Genomic DNA, 25,546 nt, shown 5'->3' with positions numbered 1-25,546 from the left:
CACCAGCTGATGAAGATAATTTATGATTATCAATTAGTGCGGATATTCCATCTGGCGAAAAAATAATATCCGGCATTGCAGCCATGAGAGAAACAGTGAAAACAGGAAGAGGCACGTGTGGTTTGGTAGTGAACACAGATGAAAATGCATTGTTAAACAGTTTCGCACAGTCAATATCAGGTAAGATTTCACCATCTTTCGAAATTCTGACACCAGGGGATGACTGGGGATTGATAACCTGCCAAAATTGTTTGGGGTTACTGCTGAGCATGCGGGGTAGGTCTGAATGAAAAAATGAGTGCTTCTGTTGCCGGATAGCTATCAGGTAGGCGTGTTCAGGTACATAGTATTTTTCCCAGGAGCTAGAGCTAGGCCTCAGTTTAGCGAAGTGAAATTGACGTTTCTTTTTGTTTTCCAGTTTTTTTAGTGCATTAGTGAACCATGGTTTATTATGATTAGAGCGAAGTAAGATGGTTGGTATAAACTGCGCAACGAGGTTAGTCATCTTATTCTGGAAGAGTAACCAGTTTTCTTGTATTGAGCGATTTTCAAAACCTAATTCAAATGATTGATAGAATGCGATTAGTTCGCTGTTTATGGTGGTATAATTCCCTTTTTCATACAGGCGGATTGTTTTCTGATCTGAACGACGTACTGTAGGTGAAAATGAGAAAACAGCGTGGATTACTTTGTGATCACTTATTTCGCATAGGTAGCTAATGGAGGACATGCTTTCAGGATGAGTGGTTAGTATGAGGTCTAGTATGTTAGCCGAGCCATGAGTTGCACGCGTTGGCTCTGTTATCATCTGGGAGAGGTTAAAATTAAGGCAGATATCTAAGAATTCTCTAGCTCCTGTCGTGCTAGTAACTGTGCTAGAATAATATGACCAATTGATATGTGGGTAATTGAAATCCCCAAAGAGCAAGATGCAAGCGTTCGGGAATTTTTTTGTTAATTGGTTCAAGGTGTTATTCAGATGGCGGGGGAAGTCAGGATTAGTGTTGGGGGGACGATAACAGACGCCAAGAAGTAGTAGCTGCGGATTAGCACGAATGATAAGCCATACAACTTCTAGGTCAGTGGCCACATTAACTGTGGAGCACATGAGATGTTTTTTTACTGCGATAAGAACGCCACCGCCCCGAGTACCCTGCCTATCTTTAGGGAAAACATCGAAATTCGGTAGTTCACTCAGAACTTCACCGTCAGTTATATCATTGGTAAGCCATGTTCCAGTTAATATAAGTAGGTCACTGCCAGACGAAGGTACTAGATCTGATACTTGTTGTCTTTTCGGAAGAAAGCTTCTTATGTTAGTAAAAATAACAGAGATTGAAAGAGGTTCTCGGGGGACAGGCAGAGCACGTCGGGACGAATGCTGGTGACAACGCGATAGCTGTAGTTCTTTCACGGATTGGGAAGCTGGATCAAAAATGTAGCGTTTTGAACCTATGAATAATGTTTTAAAGCGAAGAGAAAAAGGAACTGATTGGCTTCGTGCAAAAGCGACAAGATGTTTTCGCGCATTCTGTACCAGCTTAGAAAAATCCTCACCCATGCTGTATGAAGTGTTTTTAAGCTTGCGGCCATTCGACAAGATGGATTCTTTTGTTTTAAGGCAGGAAAGTTTGGCAATGATGGGCCGGTTACGACCGGGGATGTATCGACCAAGGCGATGCGCTCGCTCGATTTCCCTTGGCTCTAAAGAAACATTTAACTGGTCAGAACACAGCCGAATGATCAGTTCTTCTGACTGAGCAAATGATTCAGATTTGTTAGTATCCGTAATGCCATAAAAGATCAAGTTATTGCGCCGAGAACGATTATCGGCATCATCAATACGAGCTTCAAGATTACAAACCTGATGAACCGTCTCAGCGGTGTCGGTTTGCACGGTTCTGAGCTGCTGCCTCAAGGGCTCAATTTGCTGGCAGTTTGCTTCAACGCTTGTTAAACATCTACTGAGTTCGACCAGGGCGTCATTAGTTGCCAGCACCTGATGTTTAAGATCCTGGACTTCCGAGAGAAATTGCTGCAGCACAAGATGCTAACACGTTCTGAGCAGCCCGAGATGCATGCTGCTGTCGATTTTGGGGCTTCGGCAAACTTACGTTTGCACTCCCGTACTTCGGCCTGGGTCAGCAGCTTCTTCGATTTTGACGGGAAGTTCTGAAGCCCCACCAGCCGGAGTTGCTGCATCATGAGACGCCGACGCGCATTCCAGCTGCCAGGGATTGAGTGGCCCCAGATGCGCATTCTTTCAGAAATGTTTACTAAGCCACAACAGCCCAAACAAAAATAATACTATACACATTTTAGATATGTCGCACCAATAACTGGCACTGGGGTGCTTGTGCGAAAAAAAACATAACTTCAACCTTCATTTCCTTTTTGTAGAATTGAACTGTTAGTTCAAATTGATCAAAAATGGAATTCTTAAATAATAGTTTACAGTTCGAATTGATTTAGTATTTCTCATTAAGTGTCAACCCTCAAGCACTACAATCCTGTCACACACTTCTTTCATGCTGAGGCCCAAGCTAGAATAGGCCCAATTAACATTGGGACCCCCGAATTAACAAACCTGAGAGAATCTAATAGAATGTAGGGGGGAAACAGCCCATTTCATTTGTGCCAAATTCTCCCAGCTGTATTCATTGTTTGAACAAAATAAAACTACTTAAATTGGCTGCACATAGGAAAACCTAACTTTTGGAATGTATTTCCTTTTTTTACTAATAACTTGCTCGTACTGGATTCCCAACAATAGCTGTCATCTTTAATACTGCGTGCACAACACCAGCAGTCACACTAAATGACTCGACATTTCTCATGTAATAACATACTCAAATGTCGTTTTATGTTACCCCATAAACTCAGCAACGCTTTCTTGGCTTGCTTGTGTAGAGGAAACCTATTTTTGAAGTATGAGGAAAGAGCAACCAAGAAATGCTATTGCACCAGGAGCTTCACTTGGACGCTCGCTCTCTAGAACCTTTCTCAAGTGACAGACACACAAGGAGCACAGCCTTTTCATGGGCTTTCTATGGGCTCCATAGCCATGGTGCTATCACAGGAAGCAAACAGAAACCAAATCACCACCATGCCTATACTATCATAATGAACACAGTACTTCAAAGGCATGATGCCAAGACTATTTCAGTAGTATGTACTACAGTTAAACCTCAATGTAACGAACTTCAATACAAAAGCATCTACTTAATAAAGTATTTAATCTTTTTTGTATCTTCTTGTCCGTAGGACACCACATATTTGGAACCTCAATAATAATGAAGTGCATTTACACGAGATCATTTCAATATGACAAACTTTCACAGCTGCCGCTAAGGAATGCCAAGGCAGTAAATGTAGACTCCCACAGGCACAGATGGTGAAATGGTTGAATTGCATGAAGTTGCTTGTAAATGCACCTCTAAATCCACATGCCGCGTGACAGAGAACGGCCACTGAGCGGAGCAGCACTTGACAAACATCAGTAGTGGTACTAGTACAAAACGCAAGACCTTCTTGCCGTCATGTTCCGTATAAAGTTCAAGTGCACTAAGGTCGTATCGTGCTTGTGTGATGCATAGAAAGCATGCAATGGCGAGCTGAAAAATATGGTGGCTTGATGTGCACCGTCTTCCTGTACGTGCAAGGGAAGAGTGCACATACAGGTACATGAACCGTGCATGTGCGTTAAGGTTGTTTATCTAGGGACCTTAATGGAGAGTTTTAGCTTGTCCAGTATTCCACTAAATGCCAGCAGGCTGGGCATTTTAGCGGATGAGCGGAGGCACATACGTGAACTGCCTACACGGTGCAGCCACCTGGTGGTGCAGAGCTCAATCAGACAAACACAGTTGATATTGCAGCAACCAAGCGAATTTTACTTTGTTGCTGGTGTATATTTTCAACAGAAACATGATTATACTGTTGCCAAAAATTTACACCAGCAGCGGAGTAGAATACACTTGGTTACTGCAATATTAGCTCTGTGTTTGTCTGATCGAGCTCTGTGCCACCAGGCAGCTGCACTGTTTAGGCAGTTCACATATGTGCCTCCACTCATCTGGTAAAATGCCCAGTTCACTTGCGTTTACGCAAATACCGGACACAGTAAAAACTCTAATGTGTACCGCCTTCGCACGTGTCTAGTGCTGGTGGTTACGTAATTTCAATTTTCAGAGACAGATTGAACAAAGAGGTAGTAAAAACGTTCACTCCCTTTTGTTTGCACTCTTTATCACAACAGCACTATGAGAGCCAGTGTTCAGAGTCATCTAGAGAGATCTCTTCATGTTTCCATAATTCCTTTGTTTAGCGCAACACAGCGGACACAAGAAACTAGCCCAACGCATTGTGCTCTTCATGTTTGCCTGCACATGCGTGACATAATGCTTGTTAATCTAATTAGCAAATGTTTACTGCAATTTATACGGCTGCTAAAGCTACAAACTTTACTTCGTGTAGTTGTGTCATACTTTGCTACCACTACCAATGCTTCACCTTTAAGGTGAAACTGTGACATTTCTGTAGTTGAATTTAGTTTTTTCCAATTTCCTGATAGTTAGGAAAGCTTTATGGCCACTTCCAGGTAAGAAAAATCCGTCGGCAACTGCATAAAAGGTCGAATTTCAATATGACAAGATTTTGTTATAACAAAGTAAAGTACCATTTTGGCAACTGTGTTAAATGGAAATTTAACTGTAGTCATTATATAACCAATTTTAAATTAAAGTTTTGTGGCAGTTGCTTCCTTCAACGAGGATTTAATGTATACCCAGTCAGCCCACATCAGCCCAATGCAGGGTGCATAAACATGAAGGCAACACTGGTCTCACCTTGGCCCATGGACAGCACTGAAGGGCTCTGTAAAAGATTGCCTTTGCAGACTCCCTGGTTCCAAGCCTCAGCTGGAAAGAAAGAAGAAATACTGTGCGTAAAGACATGCATGTGCTTTCCATCGATCAGCTATAATATGGTGCTGAAGACGAGCAGTCATTTGCCTGAATTTGTCTACGGTGTTGCCAAATACAAGTCCTATGTATTTTGAAATTAAAATTAAATTATGGGGTTTTACGTTCCAAAACCACGATTTGATTATGAGGCACGCCATAGTGGGGGACTCCAGAAATATGGACCACCTGGGGTTCTTTAATGTGCACCTAAATCTAAGTACACGGGTGTTTTTGCATTTCGTCCCCATCAAAATGCAGTCGCCGTGGCCAGGATTATATCCCACGGCCTCGTGCTTAGCAGCCCAACACCACAGCCACTAAGTAACTACAGTGGGTTCCTATGCATTTATGCTCCTACTCTTTTTTGTTTTGCTTGGCAGAAGCCACCATTCTCTTGTGGCAGATGAGTGCATAACAACACAGGTATGGTGAAAGAAATGCAGATGGTTTCACCACCTGTAGATGCTCATTGCACAGTCAACTATGCAAGAATTAGGCATGCAAACTATCACTGAAAAATCTGTGTTAGCAGTATTGTCACATAGTAGTGACGGTGAAGAATGATGCAGTCAAAAGTGGGAGTTACAAATTTAACTGTTTATTGGGAGAACTTGTGCCCAGCAAACAAGTAACACTTGATCACAATGATAACAGCGAGCAAAGTCAGCAATCGTCGAAATTCTGATCTGCGGGTCAAGAGCATCGGCTTTCATGCATCAGTCGTCGAAAATTCCAGCATATTCGCTGGTACCCGCACCCCTTCCAAAAACTACTACACAATTCATGTCGCGTATGCAATCAGATTAACAAGGTTCGTCGACAACAGGCAACAGATAGAACCATTGATGCATTTGTGAGATTTCCGATATGTGCAGGGTCGTCCTGCACTGAACGATAATGTCGAACATTTGTTAGCCGGTGAAATATGGCCACCAGATATGGCTAAAGAAGTATGCATGTCAATATAATTATGCTTGTTGGTGTAGAAAGAATCATGAAAAAGTAGGTTCTGAGAAAATCAGCGAGAAGTATTGAAACACCTGTAGTGCTCAGAAAAAAACATCTAGAACAGCTAAAATTTACCTAATTCATAGTTTGTCTCCTCCTGATTCTTGTTTCTGTCTAGTCTTGCCCATGGAGCACCTCATTTATTATTTTAGGTTGTTTTGAAGCACCAACACTGCATTGGAGGCCTTCACTTGAGCGGTATTGAGTGTATTGCAAGAAAAGCTTTCCCTGGGGCCATGTTCTACTGTAACTGGTTTCAACATTAATGAAATGACATACCGTCAGGTACTACAAACTTGAGAACCAGAGGGTTTTAATAGATGTCTTTCGTTGTCACTTGCCAAGTCGTACTATTGAAGCACTTATTCAAACGTATGGGGACAGCTTATTTGCATAACACACGTATGCACGCACACACACACACACACACACACACACACACACACACACACACACACACACACACACAAAATACCAGTTTGTTTATTGTTTTCAGCCTACTACGATGTTTTGACTGAGAAAGACATTCAATTTGTTCCGTGAGGCTTGCAATAATTGGTGTGGCATAATATTTTATTGCACAACACTTGATAGCCAACCGTTATTAAAACTCAGAAAAAATTAATAGCACAATGCATATGATCAGGCACATAGCATTTTATTGCACTTTCTTAATTCATGCCATTTTTTTAATTGCACAAAAGCTACTGCACTGAAATAATATACTAGTACCTACTTAAAAAGAATGATTCTATACTACAATAATAATCAATCAATCAATCAATCAAATGTTTATTATAGTGCCCAGGAACAGCTAGACAGCCTTCATATTGGTGCATTTAAAGAGCCATATGTGAGACAAAATGTACAGAAAACATGAATGTGGTAGACAAAAAAATGCGAAATAGAGAAACAAATAGGGAAAAAGAAAACGAGGAAGCATAAAAGGGAGTTTCTCATACAACGTCAGTATCTACATATATACAAAACACAGGAAATGAACTCTGAAATATGTCAGCAATGGCACAATTCTTACTACATGTTTTCTGGAGTCGAGCCATATATAGGTCAGTCTTCAATGCAACAAGGCCAGGCAAAGAATGTGGAATGCTGCCTGGTATACTAGCACGGCACGAACAATTGCATAAGATCAAGAAGCCATGGGGAATGTATAATGTCGTGGACCACCTTACACAGGAACGAAAGGCCTGATTAATTAAGTCTTGAATCTAGAGGTGTGAGTTGAGGTATTTGAGAGGGCTGGACTATGGTCGCCAGAATGGCAAAAGTGGTGCTTGAGATAGATATCAATTTATTCTGGACGCATTCAATAAGGTTAGAATTAGATTTGCAGATATCACCCCCATCTACAGAGGCATACTCTAGTAATGGAAGGCACACAGCAGAGTACAATTTCATAAACCGAACAGGTGAGTGGAAATCACGCAATAGTATACGACATACAATTCCAAGAGCGTGAAGGGCACACTGTGCATATTTAACATGTGAAGAGAAGCTTAGCATTTTGTTACAGTAAACACCGAGATCTTTCATTTCATTGACGCTGGCAGTGGAGCATCCCGAAGGGTGTCTGAAAATTGCACATGGTGTGTTTGCCGAATATAACTTAATGCCATAGTGTTGGAAGCATTTAAGAGTATCTTATTGTTTCTGCATCAATTTGAGAGTGAAAATATGTCTTTTTGGAGGTTGATGCAGTTGTAAACACTGTTGACAGTCTCAAATAGCTTTAAGTCATTGGCACACAAAGCCATGCTGTTCATTTATTAAAATGTTCTACAGAAAGCAAGAAATGCAACACCGACTCAAATACTTCTGAAGCACTGCACGGGATAGACTTAGGCCAGCAGTTAGTAACCGCACGTCTACCACCTGATTTGTGCACAGGCAATGTCCGTGCTACCCTCCGAGTGCTAGAAAACGCACTAGACTTTAGGGAACTATTGAAAGTGCTTGTGAGAACAGGGAACAAGTATGCTTCCATACGTCTTAACCCTTTCAGGCACCACTTTATCCCTTTGATCGAAAACTCACTTTCACCACATTTCATCTTCAGAATCATAGAAAGTGTACGCCTGCAGAAAAGATGAAGAATTTTCAATTGTTTAGTGAGTTTTGTCAAGTTTACAGAATGTGGACTCCATGTGAAAACTCACTACGGGACCATCAAATATGAGAACACATACTGTTTCGTGTTTCGAAAAGCTTGAGAAGCACTTATCCAGCCACTTGAAAATTGTACCTGGTGCATGCCATTGTGAAAAACAATGAAAGAAATGAACATGCCACGTACAACACACTGACACCGAGTAAAAACACCCAATCATCTACCTTCGCACTCATTTTGCTACAACATTCTGCACATTACGTACTCAAGATTGCAGCACAATTTCAATAAGTGTTTCAAGATGTGTGCAACACATTTTAAATATAATTACTTTCATCACTGCTTTTATGGTTGATGCACTATCTTGCTGTATACAAGTGTGTACACTGCGTCTGAAAGGGAAAAAAACTGCGAGAGGAATAAATACCATCAGCACCAGAGGAAAGGGAAGGTTTGAGACAGTTCACACACTTGAAAACAAGGCTTTCATTGACTGATAGCGTACACACCATGCCAGACTAAGAAGGAAGGTTAATTGAATCATCTTTTACACCATACACAGAACAGAAATGTTCAGCAAAGCATAAGCAGTGTTCGAGACAACATTACCATTTTCATCAAGAAGACATCTTCGGCGCTCTCTTTAGAAGAGTGAGAACACACGAAGCTCCGGAAATATATTGAATTACGTGTCATGCTGGCTTCAACACATTTAATGCGATCTTAGTGACAATTTTACTGCTACTACTACTACTACTACAGTAAATGCTTGTTAATTTGGATCTTGCGTGACCGGAAAAAATGTCTGAATTTTCTGAATGCCAAATTAACGAATGAACAGGAAAAACAACATTAAAATCAAGTTGGTGAAGCATACCTTTATTTACCGAAGTATTTTGCAATAGTCGTCTGCTTTTTCGCGCAGATTCCGGTTGACAACACAATTTTTTCTTAACTCTCCCAAGCAGCCCACAGCCCGCAAACTGTCAGAAGTGCGCAGGCAAACGTCTTCCAATATCAAAAGCACCTCCGTGGCTTCTCGTGAGGTGGAATGAGGTCGCGGGTGCACCTCCTCGCATGATTCTTCGTCTGAATCATGGTCTTCCCGGACACCTGTGACATCATTAATAATTTCTTCATCGGTCAGGAGACCAGTCGTGGCGACACAATCATCAATCGCTATGTAGTCCTGAAGGGTCACATCTGTGGGAAGGACAGCATCGAAGGTCGGGCAGTCATCATCGGTGGACTCGGCTGACACCTCATCGGCTACTGCCACAAGCTCGAGCCTCACAGAACCGCCGTGCCAAAAACAGTTGGCAATGACTTGCGGAGGTGTATTTTTGCACATATGGGCAATGATGTGCACTGCGCCGAGTAGTCCACTTCATACAGCTTTCCAACTTCTGAGCATAAGATCATTCGCTGTAGCAGGTGCTTTCGGTACTTTGAATTAATCAGGGTGAATGATACCCTGGTCCAACGGCTGAAGTGCACATGTAGTGTTGGGTAGCAAAAAAACTACCTTGACGCTCTTCAGTTCGACTGTACAGTTATGTACAGTGCAGTTGTCAACAACCATAATTATCTTGCAGTCCTTATACGTGAAGTGCTGGTCTAACTGCTGCAGCCAGCCTGAAATAATGTCTGAGGTCATCCAAGCCTTCCTGTTTGCTCTGTACTCGACAGGAAGTCTTTTGTAAAACAATGTGGCTTATGCGCCTTCCTGATGACAACAAGTGGCAAGTGCTCCATGCCAGTCACATTGGCGGCAAGAAGCACAGTTATCCTTTGCTTGCACTTCTTGCCACCAATGCACGGGTCCCCTTTGAAAGTCACCGCCTTGTCGGGCAGAGCTCTGAAGAGTAGAGCAGTTTCGTCTGCATTGAACATGTCACTTGGTTCATACGCAGCGATGTGATCAAGCAGCTTCACATTTTCCCACTGGGTGGTCATGCTTTCGTCAATGCTGGCCTTTTTGCCGCACACAGTTCTCAAGACGAGTTCGTGTCTTTCCCGAAACCTCGCGAACCACCCTTCTGAACCTCTGAACGATTCAATGTTCATTATTGCAGTGTACTTCTCACCTTGTACCATGATGAGAGGTCCACTGAAAGGCAGATGCGCGTTGCGACAGTCAGTAACCCACTGGAACAAAGCTTCTTCGAGCTGGGGATGAGCTGGGGTTCCCAACCGCTTTCTTGATGCATGAAACTTCTCGCTTTCGAAGGCTTGAAGAATCTGTTGTTCATTTTTCACATACGTTCCCAACATGCTCCGCTTCACATTGTACTTGGTCTCATAACGTGCTGTCGCGATTCGCCGTTCTTTAAAGCCTGCAAAATTTCCACCTTAGTCCCCAAGTTCTTGGCTTCGTACTTCTGCTACTTTGCTGGCGTTGCCATCACTTTAGTGCAGGATGGTGGTGGCATGCAAAACACAGTCACAACGAAAAAAGAAAACTCCGCAAGAAGAGATGATGCTGACTCGACAAGACAAGGAAAAATGGCATCGAAGGCGCTGTGGAGTGAAGAAAGAAGACACCGATGTTCGGTGACACTGCAATTGTCCCCACTAATTGATGATGATGGCGATGCCTCTCAGGTTTTGGTTTCACTCTAATGGTGCCAGCGCTGCTTTACCACACTTTCGTGTAGCGGCAGCCATCAGCATTTGTCCGACTTAAGCAGTGCGGGGTTGAATTCTGACGCATTAACGAAGGTTTGGTCCCATAGAGTAACATGCACTTTGGCCGGGACCAATAGAGCCGTCCGAATTACCCGAATTTCCGAATTAACAGGTGTCAAATTAACGAGCTTTTACTGTACTACTACTACTACTACTACTACTGGATAAGGTGGAAGCTTGAGCAAGTTGCTGATTCAATATCGACATGCTTGCACAGTGCAAAAGACAAGGACTGAAGGAAGAACACAACACAGGCGCTGACTTCAACTGATCTTTGAACCCCTATTGCTGTGATGCAATAGGGGTTCATGTGTGGCATAATGCAAAAGTTGTTTTTCCTTACTTTTACTCATGTATACAGTTCTGGCGATTTCACAAATAAAGACCAGTTGAAGTCAGTGCCTGTGTTGTGTTCTTCCTTCAGTCCTCGTCTTTTGCGTTGTGCACACATGTCGACACTACTACTACTACTACTACTACTACTACTACTACTACTACTACTACTACTACTACTACTACTACTAATAATAATAACAATCAATCAATCAATCAATCAATCAATCAATCAATCAATCAATCAAAGGTGTTTATTAAAGTGCCCAGGAACAACCTCGAGGACCTTGGTCCAAGCTGGTGCATTCAGCAAAACAATGCCCAGGAAAAACAGTGCACGTCACACACACATATACACATACACACGCAAGCATGCATTAAAAAAAATAATTTTGTGAATGCAGATTTTAACAGCGTAACATGTGTACATGAAGAGAATACAAAGCAAGCATGGAGAAACAGAAAAATGATTACAGAATGACGGAACACAAAACAGATATGAGAGTGTTTGTTTAGTTATTAAAATTCCTGTGCAACTCCTTTTCAGAAAAATATTAAAATTAGGCATGAAAATAGCCAGGCATTCTGAATGGGCATTGCATGTCGCCTGCACTCTAGATAGAGGGTCACAAAAATTTGAAGGCGCGCTGTTTCCTTGGGCCTTTCTGCAGAATGTACGAGGGTTGAACCAGAAATAACGTTCCCAAAGAGCTCCAGCCACACGGGAAGGTGCAAGGCGAAATCCGGCAACACTGCTATGCGCGGTGGTTCCCCAACCCTCACTTCCCCCCGGCCGCGCTTTGCTGCGTTGCTCACTCTTGGCTCAGCAGCCGTCCGATATGGAGGTTCCCATTGTAGATACTGCTAAGTGCAAGATTCGTTCCGTAATTCGCTTTTTGCACGCCAAAGGGATCTGTGGATATTCATCATCAGTTGACAGAGGTGTATGGCGACAAATGTATGTCTATTCAACATGTCCAAAAGTGGCGCAGGGAGTCTAGTGCCGGTCGGGAGGAAGTCCACAATGAAGAATGGAGTAGAAGACCGTCAGTTTCGGAGGTGGTTATCGAGATGGTCCAACATGAAGTGCTTCAAAACAGGAGGATCCCCATCCGTGAACTTGTTGCTCATATTCCTGGGAGTTCTTACGGTACAGTGGAAAGAGTTTTGACTGAAAAATTGGGGTATCACAAGTGTTGTGCTCGATGGGTACTGTGGCTATTGACATCAAACCACAAGGAGAAATGCCTTGACTGTGCTCGCCAGTTTCTTCAAAAGTGTCAAGAAGATAAGGAAGGGTTGTTGGACTCCATTGTTACCGGAGACGAAATGTGGGTGTTTCATTTCACTCCCGAAACGAAACAAAAATCCAAACAGTGGCGTCACCCAGAGTCACCAGTTGCAAGAAAATTCAAACAAACTCCTTCTGCTGGCAAAGTCATGGCCAGTGTTTTTTGGGATCATAAGAGGATATTGCTGATCGATTTCATGGAACGTGGGAGAACAATCTACTCAGACATTTATTGTGTAACACTAAGAAAACTGAGGTGAGCTATCCAAAATGGCCGGCGAGGAAGACAGGCAGCCGGCGTAATGCTGCTTCAAGACAATGCCCGACCTCACATCTCCCGTCAAACCCAGGAACGTTTGACAAACTTTGGGTTGACTGTCATGCCCCACCCACCGTACAGTCCAGTCCTTGCGCCTAGTGATTATCACTTGTTCCCCAAGTTAAAGGAACATTTGAGTTTCCAACGCTTTCAGCACGACGATGAAGTCAAAGAAGAAGTGAAACGCTTCCTCAACGGGTTGGCAGCGGAGTTCTACGACATTGGGTTACAGGAATTGGAGCACCGTCTACAAAAATGCGTAGAAAAATATGGCGATTATGTAGAAAAAATAGAGCAAAGTTTCATCTTTCCAATGATGTAAACCTCTATGAGAATAAACAATGTTGTCTATTTCTAAAATTGATGGGAACCTAATTTCTGGATCAACCCTCGTAAAAGGGTACATTAGAAAGCAGGTGCGAGCAGCAGATTTTTCCATCAAACAATTTGTGGAGAAAAATAACATCCGATTTGTTGCCTCTACAGGTGAGGGTAGGTAATGCGAGTGTCTGTGTTAGCTCTATGAAGATGGAAGGTTTTTAACAGAATTGATTTCTAAATATAGATGTGAACTTTTTTGCACACTATCAAGAAGTTCATAATTTGACATACAAGTGCTGCTCCAAATGAAGGAGGTGTACTCAAGAACTGGAAGGCATACACTCTTACATAAAGTTACAAATGACCCAGGTTGTTTGAAGGCTCTCGTCACCCGACATACTGCGCCAAACATTCGAAGTGCATGCTGCCTCGTCTATTGAGCGTGGGGTGAGAAACTCAAAGAGCTATCGAAGTACGCCCCAAGGTCCTTTGTTCCCTGCGCTCTTGGCAGGAGAACGTCTTTAATGCGATTGGAAATAAAGTGCTGTTAGTCTTGCTGAAGTAGTTTACAACTTTTGTTTTTGATGCATTTATAACCAGCTTGTTTCCAGCGCACCATGACGCGAAATTAGAAACTTCCTTCTGAAGAGCAGCGCAATCATTAACATTTTTTACCACTTTGAAAAGTTTCGCGTCATCAGCATATAACAAATTTGAAGATTTTTGAATGACTGCTGAAACATCGTTAATGAACAGTGAGAAAACAAGAGGGCCCAGGACAGACCCTTGAGAAACTCCACTTGCAACAGCATAAAGTTCTGATGACTGACCATTTACACTAACGTCGCAGTACCGATTGCGTAGGTACCATATTTACTTGAATATAGGTCGTACATGAATATGGGTCAACCCTTATATATTGTGATCTCCGAGAAATAAGAAAAAAAGAAAAAAAAGAAAACTCAGTGCCCTTTCACTCAGTGAAAAAAAAAAATGACCAGCGAAACTGTTTATGTGGGCCCCTTAATGGCGAACTGCACGTCTGTCGCGGGTCGGCCCGGATTGCACTATCTTTGGGATTGGCCCTCGTATGAGGAGTTTCGTGTCTAGACACGGACACGATTCTGAGGGAACTAGCCCTTAACAGCTTCACTGTAAAATTGGTTACGTCTTTGTGTTTTTTGATTAATTAATGATGACAATGAACGCAGAAGCAGTGGCACGAGCGCATTCGCACGGTAGCGCCGAGGAGCACCAACGAGCCGGCTGTGGAAAAAGACGACGATGCTGGAGCCAATCCTGATGATGATAGTTTTGTGTCTACCGACGGACATCATCCTGGGGGAATTAAACATTAACAGCTAAGCTGTAAAATTATTCAAATATACGTCGACCTATTAGAATCAGTGCGTTAGAATCGAGTACGACCCTAAATCTGCGTTAACATATCGCCATCGTCATTTCAATATGGCCGCCTCGTATGCGCTTCAAGCCTAGCTGCCGTAGTTCCTCCATGTGCGATAGCATGCGTGCTTAGGCATTAGTCCACCGTCTATCTTCCTGTGTCCTGCGTTTGCTCTATCAGCGCCAAGTGCCAAGTTTGTGATGATGCTGCATTTAAAAGGAAAGTCATTATGTGTGCGAGGACAAACGGAAATCGGGGCGCATCACGGGCGTTTGGAATACCCGAAACTTGAGTGCAGAAATGACAAAAGGAGATGGTTTTCGGCAGCAAAGCAACAGCTGACTGATGCAGGAGGTATTTGTGATGATCCACTACAGTGATACGATCGCCTCGGCCCTATCTTGAAAGCGATTTGCGACAGGGACAGAGCCCGCCACGCGCTGTGTTTTCACCACTTATAGTTCGCATTGAGGTGAGAGGCAGCTGCTGCCACGCTTCGTCACTCCAGCGTTGTGACGGCGAGTTTCCGCGGTCATCAAGTGAGATCTGTTCATGCTTGCTTGTGCGCGTGTGACACCATGCTTGTTAATTTAGTTAGTACTGTACTGTACGGGTGCACATTACAATCGGTGCATGTTAGAATTGAGTAAATAAGGTATTTGTGATTTGCGCAACTGCGGCTTCAACATATGGCATCGACATGCGGCTTTGGCCCTCACGGCTACAGAGGCGGCTCTGTCCCACAGTACTTTTGCTAGCTTTGATCACGAATATAGGTCGAGATTCTTTGGTCACAAATATAGGTTGATAGCTAATTATGGGTAACATTTCTGGAAAAAGAAGGTCGACCTATATTCGAATAAATATGGTACGTTCTTATCAGCGCTGTGACAGAGTGGTGCAGATCAAGTCGTGTCAACTTTTCAAGGAGTATTTTGTGGTATACATCAAATGCCTTATTGAGGTCAGAATAAATGACATGCAGCTGTCCTTTCTTATACACTGCTTGAGAGGCATGCATCATGAAGCTAACGAGGTTGGTAGCTGTGGAGTGTTCCGATATGAATGTACGCTGCTGAGGAATGATAGTATTTTTATAGAGGATGAAATTATTGAGTGCTGAGTTGTCTCGAATAATTTAGATTCTGTGCATAGGAGAGAAATAGGCCTGTTGTTACTCGCAGTAGTTTTTACCCGACACTTAAAGATGGGAACGGCCTGCACTGCTTTCCAAGCCTTTGGGTTTGTCTTTAAAGCAGAATTAAAAATACAAGTAAGCATAATAATAATAACCTTAGTGGTAACATGGCACTCTAGACGCCTCTCAGACTAAAAAAAAAGGCTGAGGCCTGTATGCTAGAGTGTCTGATAGCCAGCCATCAAGAGCAGGAATTTGCAGGGTGCAGAAGGCAACCCCCTCCTCAAACACACACTTGCTGATCGCAGAGCGTGTCACACACACATACAGGGCAAGAACTGGGCAGTCGATGGGTGCACAACGCACAGGAGCACCGATTGAGTATGAATGGCTAGGGGGTGGGGAGAAAGCTCCACATGCCAGATATAAGAATGGAGTCGCAGTGTAGCACCGTATAGGCGTAATGGGGATCAGGCTGTCCTGACTGCTTGTTCTGACAGACTGATGAAGAAAGATGAGTACTGTCCAGAGAACTGTCAAGCACACTGCAGAATAAACAGACTAGTGCAATGTTGCGCTGGTATTAAAGGTGTGCCACTTGAGGGTACTGAGTATTGAGGGACCTTTGTAGGCTGGCATGAGCTTGTGACGACTGAAAAGACGGGAGAGTGGTGCATGTTGCCCGGCGCTGAACAAGCACAAGTTTGTCAGCGAGGTTAGTTTAGTATGGGGACTAAGTACTTTATTTACTCGCATAATGATCGCACTTATCTGTAAAAAAAATTGACGCAAATTCAGGGGTGCAATCATTACATGAGTTAAATTTCCCATGAAAAGAAACATTTTCTTTTTTTATCTCGCATTTGCTGCGAGATGACAAGCAGGCAGCTGCCGCTGTCAGTGCGGGACACCAAAACAAAAATGGCGGCCGGCAGAGCAAGCCAAACGCGTCGAACGCGATTTTTTTTCTCTCGTGAGTACATTATGCGCATTGAAACAGTTTCCTCCGCATCAGTAATGAATATTATTGTCAATATCGGCACGTATGCGACAATAACATAGCCATGTCCACTTTGAGAGGACAGAAACAGAGATGGGTGCGCTTAGCTGCCAGTCACATAGAAACACATGGCGGGCATGCTGCGGAAACTGCAGCATTTGTTTTCACTGCTATCCTAATACGGCACGTTTCTGCTAAGGGTGAGCGAATATCTTAGCTGCATTACAAGCATCGGCATATGAATAGGGTACACTTCTAATGCATCAGTGTAAACGTGGCCACTATCGTTGCCGATTGCGATTTATTGCATGCCCACGAGTGCAAACAAGAAGAACTAAAAGGCGCCCTTTATGTTGTTGTTGACTAAGACCATTACGAAGCCTACAAATAATAAAGCCGAGGCAAGTTTGTTTGTAGCTTTTTTTTTTCATGCAAGTGCGGAAAGTCATGAGAGGAATGAAATGGGGCATCTGCTTAAGAATATTAGGTGCTTGCAGACCACTTGGTATGTCTTCAAGAGCTGTTTGCGTAGCATTCGACAGATGGTAGGTGCGATCATTACACGGGAAAGAAAAAAAATCAAATTTTGGCGACAAAACTCAGGGGTGCAATCATTACGCGAGTGCTATCATTATGCGAGTAAATACGGTATACTAATGAGCAGTACTCAAGCTGTGGCAGAATGATAGAAGTTTACAGTGCTCTGAAAACCGCAGGTCCACAGGGAAGGGAGACACGGGACCCAAACCCAAGAATGCGACGAGCCTTAGATACAGTGCTGGTGACATATGCGGAAAAGTCGAGAGAAGGGCTGCATGTTGCACCCAGAATGGGAAGGGCCTGAGCAGTCTTCATAGAGGTGCCTCCGAGGAAGTAGGTTGGACATGCAGCAGTTTTGTTGTGGCTGATACCCATGGCAGCACTTTTTTTCAGTGGTACTACAAAGTTTGTCATTGCAGGCTCGGTCATTCACCTTTACAGAATGTATGCATTTCGAGTGCATATGCTGTATATCGGCATAATGTTGCAGTGGAAGTGTTAACTTGTGAAACACAATCTGCAAAGATGCATTGAAAACTTGGTTTTGAGTTGATATTTTTCATGACTACAATCTATAGTATTGCAGCGAGAAACATTTTAGTGGAAGCTGAAGAGATTTGGGCAGTTTAAGCATACCGACTGCACAAAGCACTAATGACACCTTTTCACCTTCCCCACAATGCACTCACACCATCTGCTCTTTCCATAAAAAAAAAAAAAAAAAAGAGGTCAAAGGCCAATTACATTTTCACTGACTCAGTACGTGCTGCTTTGCAAGCAGTCATCGAAGCAATCCTAGTATACACGGCTGCATGCATAGGTCCTGCATGACACAGGTCCTCCTATGCATTGCACACGGTGCACATATTGCAAACTGATCATTTCTTCTTGCAGTGCTCAAGTATAAGGACACACAGACTAAAAAATGACAGCGCTGTGTCATGTTTCCTTCAGGGCATCAGCGTTCTTCAGTGCTGCACGAGTGATTTGTCCCTAACTGGCCCATAAGATGCCTGCACTTGAAAGAAGTGAGTGAAGGAGAACGGCAGATTGGGCGAGTTGGTGGCTTTCCATAATGTTTAAAAACAGCACGGCGTTACAAACACAGGGTGCTACAGCGCCGTGTGTGTCCCATCCTCTATTCTGTTGTCCAGCGTATGTGTTTAGCACTGTTTTTAATGGGTGAAGGAGTACTGTGAACATGTACTGAATTGGATTAACATGACGAATAGAAGAGTGCACTGTCAGCTGAAACGGACAGCACGGGTGATGATGTACGTACTTACCATTGTTTGGCTACTAGTGTCTTTCACTTTCAAAAGCTGTCTTTGCTGCTGGCAACAGCACAGAGCTCGCCCATTAAACTTGAGCCACCTGAGACCACAAGTAACAAGCTGCATTCACCACTCTAAGTTCAACACGATTCATTCACCACATCACACACCACACGAAGTCTGGAGTGCCATATTTCAAATCGCTGCAATGCCAAACAAAACTGTTATGACAGAGTTTCACAGCTGGGCTAGTTCATTCATCAGTTACAAACTCTATGGACATGCTAGGCCTATGCGCAATGTAAACATCAGAGGTAGGCGAGTGCTGATTATCCAGACTTCAGAGTTCGCAAGCACGTTTCCATTCGTTTCGAGCACAACAAAATATACATACACCAACCCCAGATGTTGCAGCAATTGTGATTCGGTTGTATGTTTCAGCAGCTATCACACTGAGACTGGCGGAACCCAGTGGGCAGGTTGGATTTGTTGTGGAGTCGTTTGAACTCGGCTCGGATCCATGTCGCACTGCCACAATCACAACACTGTCATTCAGGAACGCTGTCATGTGCATTGTGCAGCCAAAGAGCTCAGACAATATTTAGTGTCGGTGTCTTCACATTGGCGGCCATCATAGGCACAGCAGCCAGAGGCCTTGCAGCCTCCGACTGGTGCATGCCGGTGATGCGTTACAGCCTCTGATTAGTGCATGCCGGCTCACCATGCCTCACCCTGTTCGCGAACGACGCTTTTGATGCAATGGCGCATGCCGAAGTGTGCCGACGCATGCCAGTGGTTGGGCCTTAAGGGTAGTAATGATAATAGTGCTGTTCTGCGTGCAAGCTATTCCCCAAGACAGCAGTAGAATTCAGCCAGCAACTATGGTCATGAAAGTCGAGGAGAGTTTGTAAAGAAAGTTAAGAAAGGAACAAAAATTACAAATACAAATCGCGGCACCTGCACACACCTCTAGCTCAATGTAGAGCCTCCAGAGAAGAGGGCAGCGCCTGTGGGCTACCAGTTCGATTGCCCGCTCCAGAACTCGTCGAACGTGGTTGCGGCATCTGGGCAAGGTGAAGCTCGCATCTGTAAATAGGCAAGTGACAACACACTCAGCACTGAACACAGCAGAGGTAAAAATGACTTTACCTCTGTGCTGATTGGTCACAGCCGAATTTCAAGCAGACACTGAATTTCCTGATTAGTATCCCAAATAAATGCACAGCCTACCAGAGACATCCAGTTGAATTCTAACCTATTGAATATGCATGCACTGTTCAGCTAGCACACAAATGCTCTTTTGTTCTACCCTCTTTGGAAGGCAGATGCTGCAGCCTGCAGCTCGATGTTTAACGGCAGAACTGTTATGTCTAGGGCACACCCTAAGAGCAGAGTCAGACACGGCAGTTGACAGATGCAGGGCAAAAGACCCCCGTGTTTATTCCTGCCTGCTTACATACTAGCAACTCCTGATAAGGCACCTACATGTTCTGTGTCACCATCTTTCCGCAGAAGTGTGCGTACAAGTCAGAGTAATACCACAGGAACACCATAAATGTTGCAGCAAATCATATTAAGTTTCTTTAGCTCATTTCATCTACAATATTTGCATGTGACAAGGTTGATGGTGTTATCAACGTATTACACTCTCGTGTATCAAATTTGACTGTAAAAACTTGCCCTTGCATTTGTCTCTTCATCAGTAAACACAAGCTTTACCAAATGTCGATTGGACAAAGAATAACTTCTAAAGGAAAAAAAGTTCTGTTCAACTGCGGCAATCCACAGGCTGTCAATTTCGATTTCCATAGCACTTATGGTACATTTAACTACAGTCGACTTATGTTAATTCGACGAAACTTGTCGAATTACCCAGCGGGCCCAATTAGACAAATGGCAGAAAAAAAAGCCAAAATATGCCATTTACATAACAGTACTTGCCTTTAAAGTTAGCTTCACCGCAGTACAAACATATTATGTGGTTAAGCATACAAAGTGTGTAAATGTGTCGGTATCACGGGGCATAGAATATGTTCCTTAATTTACACACGCACATGCACCATCTCCAGTCATGGTATGAGCACCGAGACACCTAATAAGTTTACTGGGAGGCCTTCAGAGTTTTAGATAGGCCCCGCTTTTTCGTTTGGCATTAAACGTCCCCTGTTTTCATCTTACTGTCTACCTTCTTGCTAGCTTTTCCAAAACACAGACGGTTTTCCTCCACTTCTTTGTGCACAGTGTATACAATTAAGAAATGCGTGCTAGCCCCGTTAACAGTCTCATAAACGAGACACACATGGTGGGTGAAAAGAGGGCTCAAATCGCCACAGCAACGTCCGAAACAGCTCTGAGTGGCTGCCAGTGTGTTTATTAGGCTTCTCATACTGCGCCCTCGGAGAGACTGTGCGTGTGCACCTGTAAAATTAAGAAAAGCACACTATTCTTGGTATGCTCACCGCATAACATGGCTGTACTGCAGCGAAGCTGACCAGTCAAATTCGAATTATTCGGCGAAGGCCCATTTTCAGATCTAAATAATGGAAGTTTGGCCCCATATAAATGTATGGGCGCCGGCCGGGACCTTCGGTTGGAATCGAGTTAACCAAAAGAAATCGAATACACCGAACTCGAATAACGGAAGTCTACTGTATTCGTTTTTGAGCGCTCCAGAGTGTTGTCGTGGTGCCTTTTACATTCAGCTGGTTGAAGTCATGTGCTTGGAACACATTTACCTAATCCACTCAGATTGTTGCACTCCAGCTCGGAGTGCTTGGAAGGTATTCTTGAGTGCAACTCAGACCTTACAGAAACTAAATCAAATGACTACTATGGCTGCTCTGGGAGCAGCTAGCACATTCAGCTGGGGCAGGCTTTCTTTATCTCCAATTTCAAGAGGGCTCCACAATGCTGTAAACCAAATTGCAGTGCAGTAGGAACAAGCTGAATGTACCATTACATTTTTAATGCAGAACAGGACACACAACAAAAGACAAAATGGCAGGCACAAGCACTAGTGGTAGCTGGTCATATCTGCAGGCTTTTTACTTGGTACACATGCTCCTGTATCATATTATTATGATTCAACATATGCTGAAGAGACCAGTCGCTGTAACAAAGATGATGAGACACCTCTGAACTCTTGGTGCAAGCAGTTTTCCACCTTGGTCTATGGCAGGCCTGCTCTTGTAAGTACACTGTAAATAATATCTCTCTCCGTGTTCCTCCACACAAAACATTTCGGAGGAGGTACGCAACCCCTGTCCCCGCTTTGCGGCTCCACAACAGCTGCTCGTCGAGCTAGCCACCATGGCACGAATAACAGTATGACTGCTTTGGCTTCGTTCTCAGCTATTTTCTTGCTCATGTGTGTACAAATTCCAAGTGCCTGGCAAGAAACATTAGTTGAAAATTATAGTGCTTGCACCTATCATTTTGCATTTTGTCGTCTGTCCTGTTTTGTGATAAGGATCTCCAAGCACTGTGGATAATCAACTAGCCTAAACCAACATTCTGCTCAACCTCTGTGTTCCTCACCAGGCGTGCGGTACTTGGCCAGCACTTGTGCCCTCTGCAGCTCAAAGCAGAGAGCCACAAGCCAAGTCAGGGGTGAGCGATCCTTCTGCAACAGGCTGTCCAAGTACCTGCACCAATTGGGAAGACCTTAGGACTCTGCAATGCACTACAACCATGCCAGGGTGCAACTGACACCACACCACATTTTTCTATCAAAGTGATCTTGTGATTTGGTCATTGCTAGGAGTGTGCGAATACTCGAATCACCGAATCAAACTGAATAACAAACACTCAAAATTATTCACGAATAAAATATCTACTATTCAATTGTTTCGAATATTAAGTGTATACTTGGTGTATACTCGTGCAGCGCTGCATGTTGCATGCACCACAAAGCCCCTCATGCTCAATGCTGTGCCAAGCAAGCACCCAACTTCATTGTTTTCTGTACAAAATGAGCGCCGAGCCTGGCCCACATTGACACAGTCGTGGACACTGGCTGTGCAAGCAGCTCTGCGTTATTCATTCCTCATGGCTCGACATGGCAATAACTCACACAGCGGCCAAATGCCGCAATATGCAGAACAGCACTGCATCGGTTGTGAATGCTTGTGTCTGTAAAACACTTGTCCAGGTCAACAGGAACAATTGCAACTATAACGCAATGTGAACAGAGGTAACGGCAACAAGAGCACCACATATTTCAGAAGGTGCAAAAGCACATGCAAATATCGGGTCGATTAGTCACTGGAAGGCACATATTTCATGTTGGATACATGGCAATGAAATCAATAGCCATCAATCAAACCTGTACGTGTGATCTCAGGACTGATCCCTGATGAGCTGCCTGTACGAACATATTAGTGGCAGGCATTCCCGACGGCCCGCCACCATGTCGTCCACCGGCGAATTTTCATCACTGCCATACTGCCTAGGCCATTAGGCCTAGTTAGTTAGTTAGTTTGGGTTTAATGGCACAAAGGCAGCTAAGGCCATGCTGCGCCAGTCACAAGACAAAATAAAACGGGACGTTAGAGCAGGTAAACCTGCATTACATTATAGTTGGTGTAAATAACCAGTTTTCTCTAAAAAGTCGAACAGGTTCGTAAATGGCACTAGGGGGTCATCTGCTAGTAATAGGGCAGGGTGTAATGGAGTGTGCAAATTATACAGGCTGTATAAAAACCTCCGTATCAGTGTGTCGATGTGTGGAGATGTTATTAGCATGTGCATGACTGTAAGAGCTTCATTGCATTTCTCGCAAGTTGGCGGGTTTTCTTTTCGGAGAAGGAAATTGTGCGTGAGATGTGTGTGTCCAATTCGAAGTCGACACAAGATCACCTCATAGAACCGTTGCTGGTGACTGGATGATTTCCACTCGCCAATTATAGGTTTAATAAGATGTAGCTTGTTGCTTAAACAACTGTCCCAATCGCATTGCCATTTTGACGTCAAGGCCTTCCAAATCGCACTGACACTGTCTTTATATGGAAGTGCTGTATCTTGAATGTTTTTGTAAGCTGCCATTTATGCGCATCTATCTGCTGCTTCGTTACCCACTACCCTAAAATGGCTTGGTACCCAGCAAAACCTAACTGATCTGCCATATTTGTTTGACGATAATGCGCGAAATATTGCCTAACAAGGGTTCACTTTGGGATTTCATGTGTAGAGCCTTCAGTACGCTTAATGAATCTGAGTATATGATAGTGTTTTCAAGTTTGTCAGCAATGATCTTTTGAACTACCATCCATATTGCGTACACTTCGGCTGTGTAGACAGAGGCATGCTGAGGTAGTCGAATACTTGTTTCCCAATTTTCTGTTACGGCCCCCACACCCACGTGTTTTTTCGTTTTAGAGCCATCAGTATAAAATTCCATGTAATCTTTATACTTGTTTTGAAGAGCGCGGAATTCTTGTATGATGTGTTCATGTGCTGTGTCTCTTTTCTTTAAGTGTGTTAGTGTCCAGTCAGCTAACGGCGTGAAATCACACCACGGGGGCAAACGTTCTGGCTTTCTGGCAACCTGGAGGACTTCGCAAGGGATGTCATAATCGCGACAGTATTCCTCGTATCGCAGGATAAGCGGCCTAATCATGTTTGGTTTATTTGTATAATGTAGGCGTGAGTTGCACTGTGTGACGATGTTGTAGCATATGTGTTGTGGTGATGCAGTTGCAGCGGTGGCGTAGAGGTAGAACACCCGCCTCGCGTGCAAGAGGTCCGTGGTTCGAATCCCGGTGCCGGCAATTTTCCACCGGATTAAAAAAAAAATCCGCGTGTTGATAAAATTGCACAAACAGGCCTGGAGTGTGGCCTGATCCCGGTGACCAGAACCGGTAACGCACTCCCTCACCAGAGCAGGATTGGCCACCCTGGTGCAGTACTTGGCCACAACCTCCTATGAACACAACAATCAAACCCCGGCCCTCAGTCCCCAGCAGCTGCGAAGCAACTGACCACGGCGGCGGTCAGACCTGCGACGCAACAGAGGGTGCTAAGAATCACTGGCTCCGGACAGGCCGCCATTGGAATATGAACCTGGCAACGTTTAACGCTAGAACGTTATCTAGTGAGGCGAGTCTAGCAGTGCTATTGCAGGAATTAGAGGGCAGTAAATGGGATATAATAGGGCTCAGTGAAGTTATGAGGCCAAAAGAAGCATATACAGTGCTAAATAGCGGGCACGTCCTGTGCTACCGGGGCTTAGCGGATAGAAGAGAACTAGGAGTCGGATTCCTGGTTAATAAGAATATAGCTGGTAACATACAGGAATTCGATAGCATTAACGAGAGGGTGGCAGGTCTTGTTGTGAAACTTAATAAGAGGTACAAAATGAAGATTGTACAGGTCTACGCCCCTACATCCAGTCATGATGAACAGGAAGTCGAAAGCTTCTATGAAGACGTGGAATCGGCGGTGGGTAGAGTGAAAACTAAATACACTATACTAATGGGCGACTTTAATGCCAAGGTAGGCAAGAAGCAGGCTGGAGACAAGGCAGTGGGGGAATATGGCATAGGCACTAGGAATAGCAGGGGAGAGTTATTAGTAGAGTTTGCGGAACAGAATAATATGAGGATAATGAATACCTTCTTCCGCAAGCGGGATAGCCGAAAGTGGACGTGGAGGAGCCCGAACGGCGAGACAAGAAATGAAATAGACTTCATACTCTGCGCTAACCCTGGCATCATACAAGATGTGGACGTGCTCGGCAAGGTGCGCTGCAGTGACCACAGGATGGTAAGAACTCGAATTAGCCTAGACCTGAGGAGGGAACGGAAGAAACTGGTACATAAGAAGCCGATCAATGAGTTAGCGGTAAGAGGGAAAATAGAGGAATTCCAGATCAAGCTACAGAACAGGTATTCAGCTTTAACTCAGGAAGAGGACCTTAGCGTTGAAGCAATGAACGACAATCTTGTGGGCATCATTAAGGAGTGTGCAATGGAAGTCGGTGGTAACTCCGTTAGGCAGGATACCAGCAAACTATCCCAGGAGACGAAAGATCTGATCAAGAAACGCCAATGTATGAAAGCATCTAACCCTACAGCTAGAATAGAAATGGCAGAACTTTCGAAGTTAATCAACAAGCGTAAGACAGCTGACATAAGGAAG

At 43.9% G+C, this 25,546-nt stretch overlaps 1 protein-coding gene across 5 annotated transcripts in view; it reads right to left on the bottom strand.

The window, feature by feature from the left end:
- The window catches only part of LOC142568051 (nuclear exosome regulator NRDE2), a 268,770-nt gene that overhangs the window by 7,488 nt on the left and 235,736 nt on the right, over positions 1 to 25,546 (bottom strand). For 3 of the 5 annotated variants that reach the window (XM_075678129.1, XM_075678132.1, XM_075678128.1), the window contains 4 exons: positions 21,947 to 22,053; positions 19,377 to 19,495; positions 4,848 to 4,919; positions 2,115 to 2,196 (listed from right to left, as the gene is read on the bottom strand). In XM_075678129.1, the coding sequence (XP_075534244.1) occupies positions 2,115 to 2,196; positions 4,848 to 4,919; positions 19,377 to 19,495; positions 21,947 to 22,053 (380 nt within the window). Of the gene's footprint in view, positions 1 to 2,114; positions 2,228 to 4,847; positions 4,920 to 19,376; positions 19,496 to 21,946; positions 22,054 to 25,546 lie in introns of all 5 variants that reach the window. The other 2 variants (XM_075678130.1, XM_075678131.1) reach the window with 2 other exon arrangements.

This window comes from Dermacentor variabilis, unplaced genomic scaffold (genome assembly GCF_050947875.1).
Source record: "Dermacentor variabilis isolate Ectoservices unplaced genomic scaffold, ASM5094787v1 scaffold_16, whole genome shotgun sequence".
NCBI classification, from domain to species: Eukaryota; Metazoa; Arthropoda; class Arachnida; order Ixodida; family Ixodidae; genus Dermacentor; species Dermacentor variabilis.
The sequence above is the reverse complement of the archived record's forward strand: the minus strand, read 5'-3'. Positions and strand labels throughout refer to the sequence as shown.